The sequence below is a fragment of the Peromyscus californicus genome, unplaced genomic scaffold (assembly GCF_007827085.1).
Source record: "Peromyscus californicus insignis strain IS unplaced genomic scaffold, ASM782708v3 Scaffold_10__1_contigs__length_136768540, whole genome shotgun sequence".
NCBI lineage: Eukaryota > Metazoa > Chordata > Mammalia > Rodentia > Cricetidae > Peromyscus > Peromyscus californicus.
The window spans coordinates 134,406,009-134,424,089 of NW_026294391.1; the positions used below are offsets into that span (position 1 = coordinate 134,406,009).

Here is an 18,081-nt window from a genome sequence, read left to right on the forward strand (position 1 = left end):
AAGCACATGGCCAAGTTCTGGGGCAGAAGTAGCTTTATTCTGGAGCCTGTTCACCATGCTAGCTGGAGTGCTAGAGTGAGAAGAGGGTCCTATGGATAGGCTGAGATAACTGCAAGGATAGTTAAGCTTCCACAGCCCGGCCGTTAATGATGCGGATGTGACGAATGATGTCCTGGATGGCTTGGGATGTAGTACCTTGGCCTCCAATGTCTGGAGTATGCATCTGGAGGAAAACAGGAAGCTTGAACATATCAGGCCAAAGTCTGCCACACAACCCCATGGTGGTCCAGGGCTACCTACTGTTTCCTATAGTTGGAAAGGGCAAGGAACTGGCACCAGGAAGCCAGTACCACCCTTCCCTTACAGGCCACAGCCAGTGCTGGTCACTGCCTGAAGCATATAGGACTGGTCAGACCAGTATAACATGGACTAGAGGAGAGGAAACTAGAAGTGGGACAAAGAGGAGACAAGAGGAGCCTTACATTTTCATTGTCCATAGATGCTAAGACAGCTTTGCGGATGGAGGTGGCATAGGAGTGGAGCCTAGAGGATGAAGAGAACAAGCTTTTGGTTCTCAGGACCTAGAGGCTGGCGAGAGGACTGATGACCAGGCATTAAGAAGCCACTTACTTGAGGTGGTCTAGCATCATGCAACTTGCTAGCAGTGTGGCAGTGGGGTTAGCAATGTTCTTATTGGCAATACTTTTGCCTGTGTTCCTTGTAGCCTGGAAAAGGGAAGAAGTAGGTAGGTGGGAAAATGTAAGAATGCACGGCAGATGATTCTACTTGTATGCCATACCCAGTAGAGGCATATCCCAGACACAGCAAATGAAGGCATATCAGGGCTTTGGAGAGGAAATGGGGATGCTCATTGTTAATATTCTGATCCCATCCCTTGGCGCCATCCTGTGTCCTAACGTAAAAGTCTCTTTTTAAGGAAAAACTCCACCCATTTCTTCTCTCTCTCCTCTTCCGCTTCACTCTCACAAGGTGTATACCCCTCAAACCCCCTCTCCCTCACCCCCTCTGTCTCCCTCTTCCTGTCTCTCTGCCTCTTTATCCCTCTATTATAATAAACTCTCCATGTGGATGCATCGTGTATCACTGGCCACCGTTTCCCTGCACGCACGGGATACCCTTAGGGTTCCCCCACATAATAATAATAATTCATAACAGTCATGGGTCTGTGTTTCCTTTAGAAACTTTTAGTCTTAAGCAGTACCAATGGGTAAACGCCACCATGGGATAATAACTATGACACAAGGCTACTATAAGAGAAAGAAAAAGATGGCAGAGTTGTGCCTGGATACTCACTGTCTCAAATACTGCATACACGTGGCCGTAGTTAGCCCCAGCCACAAGGCCCGGGCCTCCAACTAGCCCTGCACAGACGTTGTTGACGATGTTACCATAGAGATTAGGCATCACCATGACATCAAACTGCTGAGGCCTGGATACCAGCTGTGGGAAAAGAAGTGAGCTGAGTTGTATAAGCCATGAGACCAAGGGTGGGCGGAAGGCTATGGAGCCAGATGGGCTGATTACCTGCATTGTTGTGTTATCCACAATCATGCTGTCAAAGATGATCTGCGGGTAGCGGGCTGCCACCTCCCTGCAGCACTGGAGGAAGAGCCCATCACCCAGTTTCCTAGATAACGGGGGATACAAGACACCAGCTTGGCCTCTCACTATAGTCAGCTGGAGAGTACAAAGAACCATGGAACCCTGTGGACTAACTTGTAACCTGTCTTCCATATGGAAAAACAAACATAATCCCATCTATCTCACCTTTTCTAGGAATTCACTAGAGGATACAGAGCCTCAGGGACAACAGAATACAGTCCTGAGTGTGGCCCCTGATACCCTAGACCCTGAAGGTGGACCTGAGCAGGCCCTTCCAGCTACTTTGTAGCTGTTCAAAGTAGGTAGAAAGGTATAGAGTAAACATACATGATGTTGGCCTTGTGCACAGCTGTCACTTTCTTACGCCCACTCTCCTGGGCCAGCTTGAAAGCATATTCAGCAATTCGAAGGGACTTGGCCTTGGTGATAATCTTCAAGCTCTCCACCACTCCTGCTACGCTCTGAGAAGAGGCCAGGGGACAACAAAGGGCTTAATGGGAGTACCACATGATGCAGCCTTATCACTGAGTATATCTGGCTTTTCCAACCCCTTAAGTGGGGGACACCTTTTCCTTGTTTCTGAAGCTCTCAACTCTGACCTTGGCTATAATCATCACCACCTACTCATAGAGGATCAAGTAGTTTTGCCTACCTCATGCTCTAGACTGCTGTACTCTCCCTCTGTGTTTTCCCGCACAATGAGGATGTCTATGTCCTTGTGCCGGGTCACCACTCCTGGCAGGCTCTTACAGTGGATGACGTTGGCATAGAGGTCTAGGCTGGTGCTGAGAGCGTAACAGGGAGAAAATCAAACCAGACCCAACTAGCAACTAGCCAGGTTCATGAAAGCCAGCACAGCCCACCCTGGTCTTCACTGAACCACCACTCTATGTACAAGGCTCTCACCGAAGGATGTTGTTTCGGGATTTGTGGGATGGTGGCAGGTTATGATTTGTTTCAATGTTGCCTACAGGACAAAAACAAACAAGATAGGCAAGTTAGAGAGGGATCCTCTGGGCTCAACTGCATTGCCATATCCCCCCACCTGGCCTAGGGAATGTTCACCAAAGGTTGATCGAACTGGAGAAGAAATACTTCCTTGAACTCTAGGTTGTAACTGCCATTGTGAGCTCCATGAGGTTCGAAGGGGTGTATGTGCATGCCTGCATATGTGCGTGCCTGTGTGCGTGCCTGTGTGTGTGTGTGTGTGTGTGTGTGTGTGTGAGAGAGAGAGAGAGAGAGAGAGAGAGAGAGAGAGAGAGAGAGAGAGAGAGAGACAGAGACCCATGATGAGTTTCAAGAACTTTGACAAGTACCTGTGCGTGCACGTGTGTGTGTGTGTGTGTGTGTGTGTGTGTGTGTGTGAGAGAGAGAGAGAGAGAGAGAGAGAGAGAGAGAGATGAGTTTCATGATGAGTTTCAACAACTTTGACAAGCACCTGGCACATAGTAGGCACTCAATAAATATTTACTAAATAAATTAATAAATAAGCTTGACAGCTAGCCAGGACATCCTGCCACTTACTACCCAGGCTATCTCCACAGAGTGACCATTTTTGTTTATGAATAAATTGGCTAGCCACACTGGGACCAACAAGATGACCTTGGTCAAAGTTACTGCCAGGCCCCAAAGTGAGGTGCTATCCATGCCCAGCTCAGGGGCAGGTGGAGGCTGCCTGAAAAAGGCCCCAACTAGGCCATAGCATGTCTTGGCCAGAATGGCCCAGATATCTAGAGGAAGGAAAAAAGAGGCCCAGTGAGGCCAGTGAGATAGTATCTGATAGAAGGTGATTAGACCACACCAAATAGAAAAGCCTTTTTTAGTTTTAAAAGTATAAAAAAAAAATTTAAAATTTAAAATTAAAAAAAAAAAAAAAAAGAAAAGCCTTTTTTGACAGCCCATCAGGACCACCTGTCCCCTACTTCCAAGTTGTTCCCTGCCCAGACTGACTTCACCCAGAGTGTTTATGGCACCCTGTGGTTCATGTAAGACCCATTCAATGCCAACATATTCCTCCACAGAGCGGTGGATGGGTTAAACTTCATAGAGTGATTGATTAGTTTAAGGTTGTGCACCCAACCAAGGCAAACCCCAGGAAATATTGTTAGAGTCCTTATGTATAATGTCCATGACTATGCCACTTGCAGCCAGGGCAGCAAGCAGATCTTGCAGATGTAGCAAACTACATCTCTGATCTTTAGTTTGTGAAGAAAAGCTGTGGGTCAAAGCAGATCCCAGCAGAGGCATGCCTCAGTGAAGGAAGAGGTGGGAGGAAGCCACTGAGCAAGCTCACACAGGCCATTGAAATAACAGAACCATGCTATCAACAGGCCCACAGAAGCCTCTACCCAGATGCCAAGAACAAGAGTCATCAATAACCAGAAAAATCCCTGAAATTGGAACCACGGGAATCCACAAAAGTCAGTATATAGGCAAAAGGAATCACATATAGCACCCCAACCTGGCCCCTGGGCTCACCCTTCAGGGCCACACGGTTCCGGCGGATGGCCATGATGGCATTTCGGATATCCTCCTCATCAGCATTGGAGCTCACATGTACCTCTTCAAAGTCCACTGGCACACATGCATGCCTGCAGTAAAGCCTGGCTAAAGAAGCTGGCCTAAGGCCTTCCACACCCCTCCTGAAGACTATATCAACCAATCTTTCCCCTGCTGCTTCCCACCTTGACCTGGCTCCAGCTAAGAGGGAACTGGACCCACCCATGCCAAACATGAGGGTCATACTCGACCTTCACAGGACTGGTACCACTTTCTTTGTGCCCAGGTCAGCCTAGCAGGATGAGAAACATTGGGATGCAAGGCCTGGGTTTACAGTCAGGCTTTCCTGCTACCACCCTACTGGGTACCTGGGCAGAGTACCAGCTGGTGGGCTTCTGGGTTCCCTGTGCTTCTTGGCACGAAGTTCTTGGGGGCTTCCAGCTTGGCTTGGGGAACATCCCTCCCTGGGAGAGAAGTTAAGGGAGGAAGATCCAGACCCTCCATACCTGAATACTGATTTAACATGCAACATGAGCTCCGGGCCGATGCCATCCCCTGGGATCATAGTCACTGTATGCCGCCCACCATATTTAGCAGATGGAGGCTGGAAGAAGGGAGAGGGTCAAAGTGAGCCCTTGGGTACAACCAATGTGCATCCTGACTTGAGCCAGTTACCTTCTTCCCTCCAGTACCAATCCCACAGGCTAGCCAAGGCAAGATTGCTGTTCTGGGGCTCCTGATCAGCAGCCACCACCACCCCAAGCCCACCTGGACTTGGGTTAACCCCAAAGCAACTAAGAGCCCCTCAAATCTAATTCAGAGAATACTCACAATTGTTTGTTGCTAGAGGGAAGACAGAAAGGAAGAAGACATGGATCAGCCAAGGTTGGAAGAACAAGGCTGTGACCAGGGAACTGGGTTCTTTTCCCTGGGGACTCTGTTTAGCATAACTCAGAGGGGAGGTGTGAGTGACCTCTGGAGACTGTGCCTCAGAGGGAAGAACAGGAGGGCCAGGGAGCAACATACAGTCATGTGTGCACGGGCACATATACATAGTGCACACAGTCTCATATACATTATGTGTGTGCGCACTCATGCATACACATACACACACAAAATACATGAGCACAGCTCTCTCCCTCACATGTATATGTACGTGCCTGTGCAAACACACATCCAAGGCAGGTACTTACTGAGGAAATGCTCCTCCGGGGGGCCTCATTAGCACCCAGAACCTGTCAAAGAGAACCCAGATGCCAATGTTAGCAGTTCAATCCCAAAAGTCAAGTTCAAAAGAGCTAGCCTAGCTCTTGGCAGAGAGGAAATGATTATCAGTAAACAACAGTTCATCATGTATATAGGACATTCCAAAGCTTCCATTCCCAACAACTGTTCCATAGGAGCACCAGACAAAGTTGGCCCAATACTTAACTCTCCTGTGGATCAGCATAATAAAAACTACATGCCCCGGCCCGGCATTGTAGTTTTAATCCCAGCCTCCAGAAGGCAGAGGCAAGTAGATCTCTGTGAGTTCAAGGCCAGCTTGGTCTACATAGTAAGTTCCAGGCCAGCAAGGGTGACAGAGCGAGGTCTTGTCTCTAAAGCCAAACAAAAATAGAACTGTATGTCCCCATCCCATTTGTGCATTGGCTTTTGATTCTCTGTTGGCCAATTATTGCTACACGTGCAAGAAAAAAGACTGGTAAATTTGAAATGTTGCAAAAGGATACTCTCAATAAGCCACCAACTCTGAGCAATAATTTTATTATGTCTTTCCTTATTACAAAGCCAGTGCATAGTCACTATAATAAATGCAAATAGGGAGGTAAAGAGGATATAGTACCCCACTGCCCTGGATAAGCACTGTCACCCCTAGGGAATGGTCCTTCAGAACAGAAATAAAAAATGCCTAGAAAAACACAGCCATTTCTGGAAGACTAATAACATATACCAATCTCTAGGATGGCCCTCACAAGGGACTGCAAGCTGCTTTTGTGGTGTATCCTGGATGGATGACGAATGTCCCCAATCTCACGACTGGGAAGCAGCCATGTTTGGCCATGTGATACTCTAATAGCTTTAGAGAAAAAGCTGTTTGGGCCAAATGAGCTAGGTGCTAAGAAGTCATCCACTGTTCTTAAGGGAGAGGCCACATCCTCAGCTCCACAGGAAAGCTTTCCTCCTCTTCCTACTGTGCCCCACTCACTTAGGAATACCTGAGGAGGCACTGGCATGGTACAGCTAAGTTGTTCCTTGTAACTTTAGGATTCTCTGCCACTCAACCACCAGACAGTAGCAGAGTATTCTAACCAATAGCAGAGACACAATAACCATTTTCTAAAGAGCCCTGCCTTCTTCCCAGAAGACCAGAAGGCTCAGACAGAGTCTAACCATTCCCCTCTGGGTTACCCTAGTCCCAGTTACAAGAGGCCCAGTAACCCTGGCACTAGCAATGCAGGAATGCCACTCAGTGGCCCAAGCCAAGAACTAGGAAGGCTGACTACTAGGACCAGAGTCCCAAGGGTCCCTCACTACATATGCAGCCACCAGCATACTTGGAACTTCTTTGCTTTCTTTCTAGTACTTGTCAATATCAGATTCATCTTGTCTGCAGGGTCTCCATGCCTTCTATCAGAAGGTAGCATAGATAGCCCTTTCTCCTGGGAGCCTTCCCTGGGCTGTTAAGTTCTACTTATACCTTATCCCTACTCATCTAAGAGACATAACTCTACCTGATTATCACCTCCCTGCTCTCTTCCTAGCCTCTGAGAACAGAGCACATTTGTCTCACCCTCCACTGTCACTCCAAGACCAAGCACAGTGCCTGGCCCAGTGCTGGGACCACAAGGAACATTTCCTTAGTGAATAAGTACATCAGAAAACAAAGAAACAGATGGAGACCATGGATATCTGAGTCCAAATCCACCATCTGCTACTCTTAAAATGGCTTTGTGTCTACATCAAAATCCATGGAATAGAAGCCAGGCATGGTGGCATATACCAGTAGTCCTAGCACTTAGGAAGAGAGGCAGGAGGATCAGAAATTTAAGATTATCCTCATATACACAGCAATTTTAAGGCTAGTCTGGGCTACATGAAACTCTGCTTAAAAAAATAAAAGGGAACAGTCAATCCATGGAATGGAGGTACCAACTTTATTTAACTGCTAGAAAGCTTAACAAAGAGGAGGTACGCAAAGTTGTTCACAAGCACAAGGATGGAGCTAAGCTAAAGTACACCACCCCTCACTCTACCAGCTTCTCAGTCAGAGAGTTAGTTCAAAGCTAGTGTACTTGGAGATGCAAGGCTGACCCTTGTACTCCCAGCACTTAATTCCTCCTGGACTTCAGCTGTGTCAGTGAGCCAGCCTTCTAAGGGCCTGCACCAGGTGTGGCTCACAATCTATGAAGCCCTGCTCATGGAAGGCAATATCACTGTCAGGGCTGAACCTGTCCCACAGCTGCCTCCTGTGCCAGATGTTACAATGGGCTTTGTCCCAGTCCCAGAAAACTCCCCAAACACAGACCCCTGATCTTGCTCTATATAGATGTGGATAGTTTCTTTTAGGGGATTACAAAGTTCTCACTCATGAACCCAGGTTGTCCAATTAAAGAAGCCCAGTATGAGGCAGGTTGAGGAGTTGAAGTCCATATTTTTTTGTTTTTTGTTTTTTCAAGACAGTGTTTCTCTGTGTAGCTTTGCGCCTTTCCTGGAACTCGCTTTGGAGACCAGGCTGGCCTCGAACTCACAGAGATCCGCCTGCCTCTGCCTCCCAAGTGCTGGGATTAAAGGTGTGCGCCACCACCGCCCGGCTGAAGTCCATATTTTAAATGGAATTTCATAAAGCATATGAAGCTTCCTCCCCCAGAGAACAGAGGGGAGAAACTAGTAAGTAGAAGGGGCTGCAGGCAACATGGAGTTCTGGAAGGTCAGAGTCAGCAAATGCTTTGAGAACATGAAGTCCTCTCTGCTCACTGGACAGAGGGGAAACTGGAACCCAGAGAGAGAAGAGAATTGGCCTAACGCCATGTTCTGGGTCAGCGGGAGAGCAAGGCCTGGAGGTCATAGCTCTTATTCCCCAGAGCTAGTTGTTGGCTTGCTGGCGCTAAGTCGTGCTAACCAGGAGCTAAACCGGCTAACCAAGACCCCAAAGAGAAATCCAAGGAAGCAAAGCCCCAGGGGCTTCCAGCCTCAGAATCCTGGTTCAGTCTCATTACAGGGGTTTGGGCTTGCTTGTTGGCCTTTTGACTAGAATCAAGTGTCAAGCCACTTGGGAGGCAGCGGATCTGGAGCTATAAGAATGTATGAGGAATCAAGAGTCATTGGAAAAGGCTGATTCTCCACCTCCACTAGGACAGGTGACAAAGCAGTCCAAGAGAGGGAAACCCAAGGAGGAACTGAGTCTGCGGACCAGACACCAACCTAGGTGGTAAGGGCAAGGAGGGCCAGGACACGTGACCTCTTCAAAAGGGCTTCCACAAGGACACTAGGGAGGGGACACCCAGCCACTGCGGTCCACCTTTCCAGTTCTTCCGGAGCCCCTGTCACCAGTCACTGACCCCCCCCCCCCGCCCCCACAACTTCGGCCAACCTCCTCACTGACAGCAGAAGCGACCAATGAACTCCAGCGTGCAGCCCTCTCCCCGCCCCTAATAAGGCCCACACAGCCAATTGAACTCTAGGTTGCTCAAAGGGCCGTTACCCGACTCCTGGTCTTAATGGGGTGTGAAGTCCCCCAGTGAGCGCTGCAGCTGTCCCACCGCCCATTCACCACTCACCTCCCAAGGACGGCAGAGGAGAGCTGGCTTGAACACTGCCTTTGCAGCACCGCCAGCAGCTATCACCACCTTCAGCGCCATGACGAGAAGTGAGGACCTCTACAGGTCAAAACGTTAAGACACTGTTCTCGCGAGAATTCAGCCCTGCGAGAGGTCGGGGATACAGGGTACGAAAAGCTAGCACTACGCACGCGCACGGTTTCACCGGTTCCTACGCCCCCTTCCGGCGCCTCTAACACTGTTGCCGCCATCTTGGGGGGGGGGAGGGAAATGGAACCGGTTGGGACCCTGGCTAGGGAGGCGGACACGTCAGTGCCGCCAGCGACGTCACCAGGCCCGGCCCAGCCCGCCGGCGCACGATTGGGTGCTGAGGCCGCTTACGCGTCGCGCTTCCTCGTCTGCTCCGCATGTTCAGGGCGGCTTGCTCTCTTTTCCCTTCGGCAGAGAAGAGGCGATGGCGGCGATGGCATCTTTCGGCGCCGTGGCGCTACTCCTGCTGTCCGGCTTATCTTGCTGCTCAGGTAGCGGCCTGGCCGGAGCTTGTTTCGGGCGAGCCTCTGTCCCATGGCAGGTGGTGCTGGGGGAGGAAGGGTGCGCGCGAGGCAGGGGCCTGGCCCTTCCCGGGGCTCGTCGCTACTGGGATCTTCCCCTGCTGGGTGTTGTGGCGTGGCGTCCGAAGCAGCACACACCCGTTTACCCGGCAGCCAGGCTGCTGGAAGAAACAGTCAAATGCTTTCTTGTCTGCTTTTGGGAGAGCCCCAAAGCCGCACCATGCTCTGGCCACCAGCTCCAGCCGGGAAGGTGATACGTCCTTGGTTCCTGTGTCAGAAGGTAGTCGCACAAGAGCAGTGCTTATCAGCACCTGGCAATTCCCTGTGTGAGAAATAGTGCCGGCAGAGAGGAACCAATGCTGTGTAGGCCAGGCTTCCCCAAGAGAAATCTAAGAGAGGAAGCAAGGACCCTCCAGGCAGAGGAGCAGAGTAAGTGCACGAGGCAAGTTAGGGAGCTTTTAGTGCCCAGAACATTCCATGAGGCCCTGGTATATCCAATCCCAAGGTTCATAGCAGAATTGAGCTGTGCACAGATCCATTGATAGTTTTGAGCCATTTGTAACACCTGGTGGTGGGGTTGAGCTTAACCTGGAATCTAGACATGTCTTTTGGAAGTTGTTAAAGGAGCACCTCAGACCTGAGAGCCTGGATTGAGCACAGGTAGCCTTCCTCCATCTTTCCTACTCATACCTCAGAGATTCCTCTGGTCTGTTGCTAGCAGTGTTTTAAAAAGACAAACCTGGCTCTAAAACCTATTAGGGGCTCCACGGTGTCCACAGGAAAAAGGCCCAGCTTAGCAAGGCACAGAAGGGTTCCAAGACATCACATTTAGAGAACAGTTGGATGAGGACTGTCCCATTTAGTGTTTACTTCATACCCTGTGACATAATACCCTTATTTTTCCTGTGGCCACGTTTCCTCAGAGGTGCTTAGTTTACAGGGACAGGTTGGTGTTTGGGTCCAGAGTTTACTTCTCTCAGGAAACACTAGGACCATTCTTGACATTGTCAGCTGGCTGGATGTAGAGCCCCCCCCCTTTTTTTTTTAATTTTTGGAGACAAGGATTCACTGTGTAACAGTCCTAGCTGTCCTGGAACTTGCTTTGTAGACTAAGCTGGCCTTGAACTTAAAAAGATCTGCCTGCCTCTGCCTCCCAAGTGCTGGGATTAAAGGCATGTACCACCACTGCCTGTCAAGACCCTTATTTTGAAAGTCCTGTGTGTTGCCAGCACCCCACTTAGTGTCTGCAAAATGTAGTAAGCTATTGAGGCAGTACATGGCTCTGAATTGAGGCTATCTTGGTCTACTGGGCTTCTGGAGTGCTCCAGGCTCAGCTGCTTCATGGCCTCCCGGTCCTAGATTCATGTACTAATTCAATAAATCAGCTCCCCTGCTGTCCTCAAACACACTTCTGCTCCTTCCATGTTTTTGCTTCAAGGTTCACCTCTGAAGAGCCTTCCCTACCCCACCCTAGCCTGTCTCAACATCTCTCACTGGCCCCTTCCATTATACTTCAGACTGAGTACTAGGATCCACCTTCCAGACCCCTCCTGTCAGGAACAGAAGGATTTGTGTGTCCTTAGCTCACCAAGTCTGAGAGGCAGAGCCAGGGTAAGCCCTTTTGCCTGGAACACACAAATTGGCTTTGCCTCCTTCCCACAGCAGAGGCCTGCCTGGAGCCCCAGATCACCCCTTCTTACTATACAACCTCAGATGCCGTCATTTCTACAGAGACCGTATTCATCGTGGAGATCTCACTGACTTGCAAGAACAGGGTGCAGGTGAGACAGCAGGGACTCAGCAGAGAGGGTGCAGGGGAAGAGATGAGGGTGGCAGTGCTCTTCACTGGCAGTTGACAGTGACCTGAGGATCCTATCAACAGGGAGAATAAGGATTCCAATTCACAGGGTGCAGGAGAGATGAGGGCACAGCGAGGCCAGATCCTAGCAAGTACTTCAAGAGCATTTTCCTGACCTGCTTGGTATGCTTTGCCTCCATGCAGTAATGTGGGTAGACACCCCACTGTTTCCTGGATGAATGTCTGGAACGGGAGAAAGAACTAGGGTCATGCCCCATGCCCCTCCATCTTCTTTCTGGTTGCAGTTTACCTGAGTGTGTGTCTGTATGGATGTTCTGTAAGTTTAAAATTGAGAACCCCAGCCTCAACCCCTGACCTGCTCTTCCAAAAATCTAAAAGAAATTGGACCTTTTGGGGGGACAATAGTCTTAGGGTTGAACACCTCATTTGGCACCTCTCAAGGTGCAAGAAACCACAAGGCCATTTTTGTCATCCTACCCCTGTGTACAGCTAATAGACTTACTGTGGGTTAGGTTAAGGTGGTCATAGGGGAGATCCAGCTCTATTCACCTCTAGGAAAACATGAAGGAAGATGGTGACAGTATCCATGGTTGTGACGTAGCATGGCTCTGGGCTGTGGCAGACCCTTTCGTTGGGTCTTCTATGGCAACCCCTACCAATATAGCCCTCAACTGGCCTACTTTTCTAGTCATGGTACTGCTTTGGGCAGCACAATGGGGGTTCTGTGTATGCCTAGAGAAGGGAGGAAAATATGACTCTTGTTCTATTGTCCTCACCTCCCCCATCCAGAACATGGCTCTTTATGCCGACGTTAGTGGAAAACAATTTCCTGTAACCCGGGGCCAGGATGTGGGCCGATATCAGGTAAGGGATACTGAATTCAGGGTTGTGGGGGAAATGGCTCAAAGCAGGGTTATAGGCCAAAGACTAAGGCATTGCTCATAGTGGTGCTGTGCCAGCAGTAGCAGAATAGCCTTCATTTATTTGCTATGCCTACCCTTTGCCAAACACCTAACCAGGTTTCATGGAGCCTGGAGCATAAGAGCGCCCATGCGGGCACCTATGAGGTCAGATTCTTCGATGAAGAGTCCTACAGCCTCCTAAGGAAGGTGAGTATCATCTGGGAACTCTGAGGCCCCAAGGAGGGAGGACATGCCTCATTTCTGTAGCCCTCTCACCCTGATCACTCTAGTCCCCTTCTATACCATCAGCCCTCTAGTTTACATGGAGCAGGAGTGGGTACCTTCTTCCTGCCCCTGATTCCTTCCTCATTTGTCTCTTGCTCATTTTTCCCTTACCTGGGCAGCCCATCCAGCACCTTTTGACCCCATCATCTCCCTTATAGGCTCAGAGAAATAATGAGGACGTTTCCATCATCCCGCCTCTGTTTACAGTCAGTGTGGACCATCGGGTAAGTGGCCTTGTCTTGGGAACAGAGAACAAAGGGCACACTTCATCTTTTTGGGTTGAGTCTAAGGGAAAGCTCTCATCCTCTGCAGCTCAGCTTTTGGGCTATCACTAATCTCTGTGTCCTGAGGACAAGTGATTAAGAGTGGCTGGTCTACTTTCCTGTCACTCCCCTGAGCTGTCTTTTGGTCTTTTTCTTGTAGGGCACCTGGAATGGGCCGTGGGTCTCTACGGAAGTGCTGGCTGCAGTAATCGGCATAGTGATCTACTACCTAGCCTTCAGTGCAAAGAGCCACATCCAGGCCTGAGGGCAGCATCCGCCTTCTATTGCTTCTTTGAATAAACAGTTGCTATTTGACATGAGTACATTTAAGACACGGGATTCCTGTGTCCATTGGGAGAGCTAGATATCCAGCTGCCCTTATCTACCTGAATAGCAGAGATACTGAATGGGGATCTGTACTTTCCCCAGTGTCCTCTGTTTTCTTTTCTAGTATGTAGCCTTTTTAGAAAAGATCTTTCCAGCCGGGCAGTGGTGGCACACACCTTTAATTGTACCACTTGGGAGGCAGAGGCAGGCGGATCTGAGTTTGAGGCCAGCCTGGTCTACAGAGCAACTTCCAGAATGGCCAGGGCTACAGAGAAACCCTGTCAAAATCAAAGAAAAAAAGAAAAGTCCATCTTTCTTGTCCTTACTAGTCCCCAAAGCAGAACTGGGTCTCCACCAGGCTTCTTATCAGAAAGCATTCCCATGGCCAGCCTAGGGTAGGCAGGACCCTGTGACTCTTTGGGACTGCCTTGGGCTGGAGGGCCTTTACTGCACCTGTGATTGGGAATGGCATCTTCCCATGCAGAGAAGGCAAGGGCCTCTCCTAGTCTCCCCCAAATTCAGCAGTCAGAACCATTACAACCAGCCTCATCTTTACAGTGGCTCCTATGTTGGGGGTGGTCAAAAGCACATGCAAGTGCTTTTGTGCTTTGCTTGCTTAGCACTGAGGCCCTGTCTTGCTGATGCATTTGTAGTTGTCACATGTACCAGCTGCCCCAAGCACAGGGGGACATTCCTTCTGGACTCCACACCCTAACCATGCCATGTTGCTTCCTGGCCTGCTGCTGTTCACAATATCCAATTTAGTGCTGGATCTTTGAAGAGCAGCCTCCCATACTTATAGGAGTTCCTTCCCTAGTGAGGCCTCTGCTATGAGCGTGTAGGGCCTGTAAGACAGGCCAGGAAGCCCTGCTTGTACTCCATGTTATCTCTTTGCCCAGGTTTTAACACAAGCTGGGCACCAGCCAGTTGAGTAGTGCTCCTTAGTACTATGGAAGGATAGTTGGGAAGAGGCTGGATGCCAAGCCCCAAGTAAACCCATCCTGCTGCATGCCTAAAGCCACTTCTCTAGTGCTATCTAGTCTCCATGATAGATCATTGGAACAGCTGGTAAGTGGTAAGGGTTCCTTGCTTAACCTCTGTGGCAAACAGTGAAAGGGCTGGGTGTTGGCTGGGGGTGTAGAAGGTGTCAGAGCATATAAGCACAGTTTATGAACCAGGTTCATCCAAGCTAAGGGGTCTGCCATTCTCAGTTCTTGGGATGTGTCTGGGATGCACTAAGGGAGTAGTGCTGGGAGTCTTGACAACAGTAGGTGAACAGCAGATTCAGGAAAGGCCAGAGCTGGAAGCAGTAGCTTCTCCCCTTGGCTGCTGAGGTTCAAATGACAAGTGACTTTTTTATGTTCTGACATCAGCCTGTAGTCAGTCAGTGAGTGGCAACAGCTATCAGCCAACCAGTTGCTCTTTTTGGTTCTGTCTCCACCACCTGGTCAGATGGCAATGATAGCTAAATGTGAAGTTGGTGTTCCAGGGTATCAGTAACCTAGTGCTGCCAGCCATCCTGATGCCACCTTTCCCCGAGCTAGCCAAGGCAGCATCAGTATCAGCCCACATCCTGGTCCTGAGACCCCACCACCAGAGACTAGGGTGACTCCAGAGCTCGCAGTAGTCTCCTTCACTGGGAAGTGGTAGAGAGCTGGAGACACCCCTAAAAGCATCTGAAGCCAGTATCTAGCCCTCTGCTCTCCCATTCCCACCACTCCCTACAAGCCTCTTTCCCTTCCCTATTCACCAGCATGGTTGCAATGTATATTCCCATCCAGAGCTGTTGAGTGGCAGGGGGATGAGACTGTGTCCTTGTTACCCAGCCTTCCCAGCAACAGGACTCGGCTTCTGGGAACGGGTCCTCAGATTTCCCACTCACATCCATCTTGGCATCTTGCCTACCACCAATTTGCTGTAGAAATCTGGGCATTTAGAAACTAATGAACTGACTCCAAGCACAAACAGCATGATGACAGTGAACACAGGGAGCCCAATCAACAGAGTAAAAAGGCAGCTTGCTTTATTCTTGGGATGTAGATAGAGAATAGGGGTTTCCTGTAGCTTCCAATATGAGCTTCACCAAGCCAGAGAGGCATAAAACATGGCACATTTGAAAGTTGCATCGCTGAAAGAGGTTCTAGGCATCTCTCACTCAGCCCACCTTCCTTTTACTGGGTCCAGGCCTCCCAACTCCCACCAGATCTTCTCTAGGCTAGGTGAGGTCTTTCCTGTTGCCCATTGGGTTTGGCTTCTCAAACCCCTGGACATCTAAGCTCCTTGATCAGGCCACCAAAAAGAGTGGCTCTGCTCCAAGTGGCATAGGCCAGGGGTCAGCAAATTCTTTTTGGATGGATACTGTGCCCATAATCCCTGTGATTTCACTCTCTTTCAGTCACTGGGGAAGGAGGTGGGCCTCATGGGTGCACTTTGAAAAGCCAACTCAGATCCTCCCTGCCACCCCTCAGAGTAGAGACCACCAGGACAGCTGCTTCCTATTCTTCCCCATCCCCTTTCTTTCCCTCCCACCCAACCCTCCCTCTTTTCCTCCCCCCAACCTCCTTCCCAGCCAGCGTTTGGTGGGGTCCACCTTTGTCAGGCTGCCTGAAGGATCTGCCAACCCCTAGAGCAGGTCCACAAAACAGAAAACAACTATTGGCAAGCACAGAAAAGGAGAAAAACCACAAAATTTAGGGTTGCCTTTTTCTACAAATAACTGCAGCTTCCAGGGGTGGGGAGAGGCTGTGCTCAGCAAGAAGCTGGACATTCTCTTGTGCTTAGGATAGTCTACCGCACCTCTCACTGCACTGACTTCCCTGTCTCCAAGAACACACTAAGAGCATTGTGTATGTACACAAACATGCACAAACACACAGTTGCCCTTTATGGGTATGCCCTCTATGCTGGCTGTTGGCATAGCCTCTTGGGGAGAAGGAAATAGGTGGTGGGAGAGAAGTGTCCCTTCTAGGAGCTTTCTATTACCAAAGGTCTGTGCACATATACAAATACAGGAGTGTACATGAGCACAGCGTACAAGCGCACACACAGACACATACTAGATTCTAAGGGAGGGTGAGGGTTAGGCTTTCTAGACCTGGGCTGGGCTTCTGCTGGGGCAGCTCAGACAGTGGTAACAGAGAGCAGAGGGTTGTAGATCCTTTTTCCATCGGCTGAGCGGGCACCATGGGCCAGCATCTCTTGGATTGTGATCCAGTTGTCCAGGATCTTCTTGTTTCGCTTCTTCATGGTCTTACGGTGGCTCAGTGCGATGATGTTGAGCTCAGGCTTGCTGTCACCATTCTGTTGCTCCCTTAGACACTCCAGGCGGCTCTGCATCATGAACTCACGCCGCTTCCGTTGCTCCCGTGCTCGGATCAGGTGCTGCTTCCTCTCTTCCTTGCTCCAGTAACGGCCCATCTTCATTTCACTTACTGCATCATCATCAGTGGTCATGCCGCTGCGCTCCTCCCGGATCTTCAGGGCCCTAGCCTTCAGCAGCCGATCTCGCACAGGCCGCTTAGCCACATAGCGGGTTCCATCACTTCGAACCTTCACTTTCCACTCCATTCGGGGTGCTTCAACAGCTGCAGCCACCACCCCACCCACCCGAGGACCACTAGCCAAGCTCAAGGAGCCATGGCCCAGATCCTCCAGGGTGCGTGGTGGGGCCAACTGCACACAGCTGTGGTAGTGCTCACTCTCCTGGCCACGATGACGCCTGGAGAGATAAGGGCTGCCTTCGGGGCCAACACGCTCCAGAGGAACACCTGTCTTGGTGTTGCGGCGGACACGCTCCTCTGTGTGCTGTCTCCGGCCCACCTCAGGATCCCGAGAGAGTGATCGGAACTTGGCAGGGCTTCCTGGTGAAGGAGACCCCTTGGGGTGGGTGGTGACAGGAGGGCCAGAAGGGGTTCGGTTCAAGTTGGAATTGCCAGCAGCAGATCGCTTCAGAGGCATCTCAGGCAGAGGCTCCACAAGCAATGGAGTGCTACGGCAGCTCTCCCCAGTGTTGTAGGCACTGGTGCTATCCTTGTCTGATTTCTCTGGCAGCTCAGAGATATCAGACAGTTCATGCTTTTTGGGCTCACTGGCTGCTAGGTCATAGAGGCTCTCCTCCTCCAGCAGCCAGGCCTTCATACAGCGCTCCCGCAACTGCTGCATCTTCTGTGCCCGCAAAATGTTGCGGCACTTGAACTCTAGGTGTCGAAGCTCCTCCTCCAGCATGGCCATCTCATGGCCTAGGCTTTCATTGCGGTTGACATCCAGGGCACTATTGCCACTGGAGGCCCGGGAGAAGAAGATGCCTAGCTGGTTGCCATTCTCCAGGTGGCACTTGATCTCCAGCAGTTCCCGGTATCGTTCATACTCCTCATCAGTGAGCCCAGGCAGGTCAGCCCCTCCCAGTCCTGCCCCCTCGGCCAGCAGAGAGTCCATGCTGAAGTGGAAATCCCTGCTCTGCAGGGCATCCCCTTGCAGGCCAAACTTGCGCAGACTTCCAGGGGTGTTGGTGGTGCTGGGGGGCTCATCACCCAGCAGGTCATGTTCAGAGCTCTCTTCATTGCGGGTACTCTCATCAGTCCGGCCAACACCGCTGTCCAGCTCCTGGCTGTTGCTCAAGCCTGGGCCCCCATCAGGAGCCCCTTTTTCATCATTTCCAGTCTGGGACAGAAATGACAAACATAGTCAGTTTGGTTTTCACAAACAAGTGTGATGCAGGAGGACTAGAAAGAAGTTCATGACCCAGACTGGGAGACAATGTACACCTATAGTCCCTTTCTCCTTCCTCCCTCTCTTGCCCTCCCCACTTAGCAGGCCTTCGTCCTTCCTCACCTGCTGGGCAGGGGGTGACTTCAGCTTCTGGGAACTAAGGTCCCCTTCATTCTCAGACCCAAAGTCATCTAGGAAGTCATCTCTGTCACTGTCTTTCCACCGCTTTGCTAGCTGCAGAGACAGACATGAGCTAGCCAACACTTTAAAGACTTCCCCAATGCCCCTCCACATTGCCCTAGGCCCATGCTCCAGTGAAATCAGACT

The 18,081-nt window shown here is 50.4% G+C and overlaps 3 protein-coding genes across 11 annotated transcripts in view; 1 reads left to right on the forward strand and 2 right to left on the reverse strand.

The window, feature by feature from the left end:
• Positions 1 to 15: 15 nt before the first annotated feature.
• Idh3g (isocitrate dehydrogenase (NAD(+)) 3 non-catalytic subunit gamma) lies at positions 16 to 9,075 on the reverse strand. Of its 2 annotated transcripts, none has more exons than XM_052742025.1 (12): positions 8,901 to 9,075; positions 5,316 to 5,357; positions 4,629 to 4,726; positions 4,102 to 4,214; positions 2,530 to 2,590; positions 2,276 to 2,408; positions 1,951 to 2,084; positions 1,546 to 1,648; positions 1,315 to 1,461; positions 631 to 725; positions 483 to 543; positions 16 to 223 (listed from the first exon to the last, which is right to left on the reverse strand). In XM_052742025.1, the coding sequence occupies exons 1-12, from the start codon at positions 8,979 to 8,981 to the stop codon at positions 122 to 124; spliced, it is 1,170 nt and encodes a 389-aa protein (XP_052597985.1). In that variant the 5' UTR covers positions 8,982 to 9,075; the 3' UTR covers positions 16 to 121. The 2 variants fall into 2 exon arrangements, with proteins under 2 accessions (XP_052597985.1, XP_052597993.1); XM_052742033.1 differs by having other exon boundaries at positions 4,954 to 5,357; positions 8,901 to 8,982.
• Positions 9,076 to 9,213: 138 nt separating this feature from the next.
• On the forward strand, positions 9,214 to 13,040 carry Ssr4 (signal sequence receptor subunit 4). 5 transcript variants are annotated; one of them, XM_052742059.1, is made up of 6 exons: positions 9,214 to 9,421; positions 11,114 to 11,232; positions 12,060 to 12,134; positions 12,290 to 12,379; positions 12,616 to 12,681; positions 12,881 to 13,040. In XM_052742059.1, exons 1-6 carry the CDS (start codon positions 9,355 to 9,357, stop codon positions 12,983 to 12,985), a joined length of 522 nt encoding a protein of 173 aa, XP_052598019.1. In that variant the 5' UTR covers positions 9,214 to 9,354; the 3' UTR covers positions 12,986 to 13,040. The 5 variants fall into 5 exon arrangements, with proteins under 5 accessions (XP_052598019.1, XP_052598035.1, XP_052597999.1 ...); XM_052742075.1 differs by having other exon boundaries at positions 9,243 to 9,421; positions 12,602 to 12,681; XM_052742039.1 differs by having other exon boundaries at positions 9,246 to 9,421; positions 11,117 to 11,232.
• Positions 13,041 to 15,046: 2,006 nt separating this feature from the next.
• The window catches only part of Pdzd4 (PDZ domain containing 4), a 30,723-nt gene continuing 27,688 nt past the window's right edge, over positions 15,047 to 18,081 (reverse strand). For 3 of the 4 annotated variants that reach the window (XM_052741991.1, XM_052741982.1, XM_052742011.1), the window contains 2 exons: positions 17,878 to 17,988; positions 15,047 to 17,706 (listed from right to left, as the gene is read on the reverse strand). In XM_052741991.1, coding sequence (XP_052597951.1) covers positions 16,168 to 17,706; positions 17,878 to 17,988 — 1,650 coding nt within the window. In that variant the 3' untranslated portion in view covers positions 15,047 to 16,167. The remainder of the gene's footprint in view (positions 17,707 to 17,877; positions 17,989 to 18,081) is intronic. The other variant, XM_052742000.1, reaches the window with a different exon arrangement.

Coding starts and splice junctions, on each gene's coding strand:
- Idh3g (XM_052742025.1), bottom strand. CDS start 8,981: ATGGCGCTGAAGGTGGTGATAGCTGCTGGCGGTGCTGCAAAGGCAGTG. Junction 2,591..4,101: donor GAACCGTGTGGCCCTGAAGG/GTGAGCCCAGGG, acceptor TTTGTCCTGTAG/GCAACATTGAAACAAATCAT. Junction 726..1,314: donor TGTATGCAGTATTTGAGACA/GTGAGTATCCAG, acceptor TCCCTTTTCCAG/GCTACAAGGAACACAGGCAA.
- Ssr4 (XM_052742059.1), top strand. CDS start 9,355: ATGGCGGCGATGGCATCTTTCGGCGCCGTGGCGCTACTCCTGCTGTCC. Junction 9,422..11,113: donor CGGCTTATCTTGCTGCTCAG/GTAGCGGCCTGG, acceptor TCCTTCCCACAG/CAGAGGCCTGCCTGGAGCCC. Junction 11,233..12,059: donor CTTGCAAGAACAGGGTGCAG/GTGAGACAGCAG, acceptor TCCCCCATCCAG/AACATGGCTCTTTATGCCGA.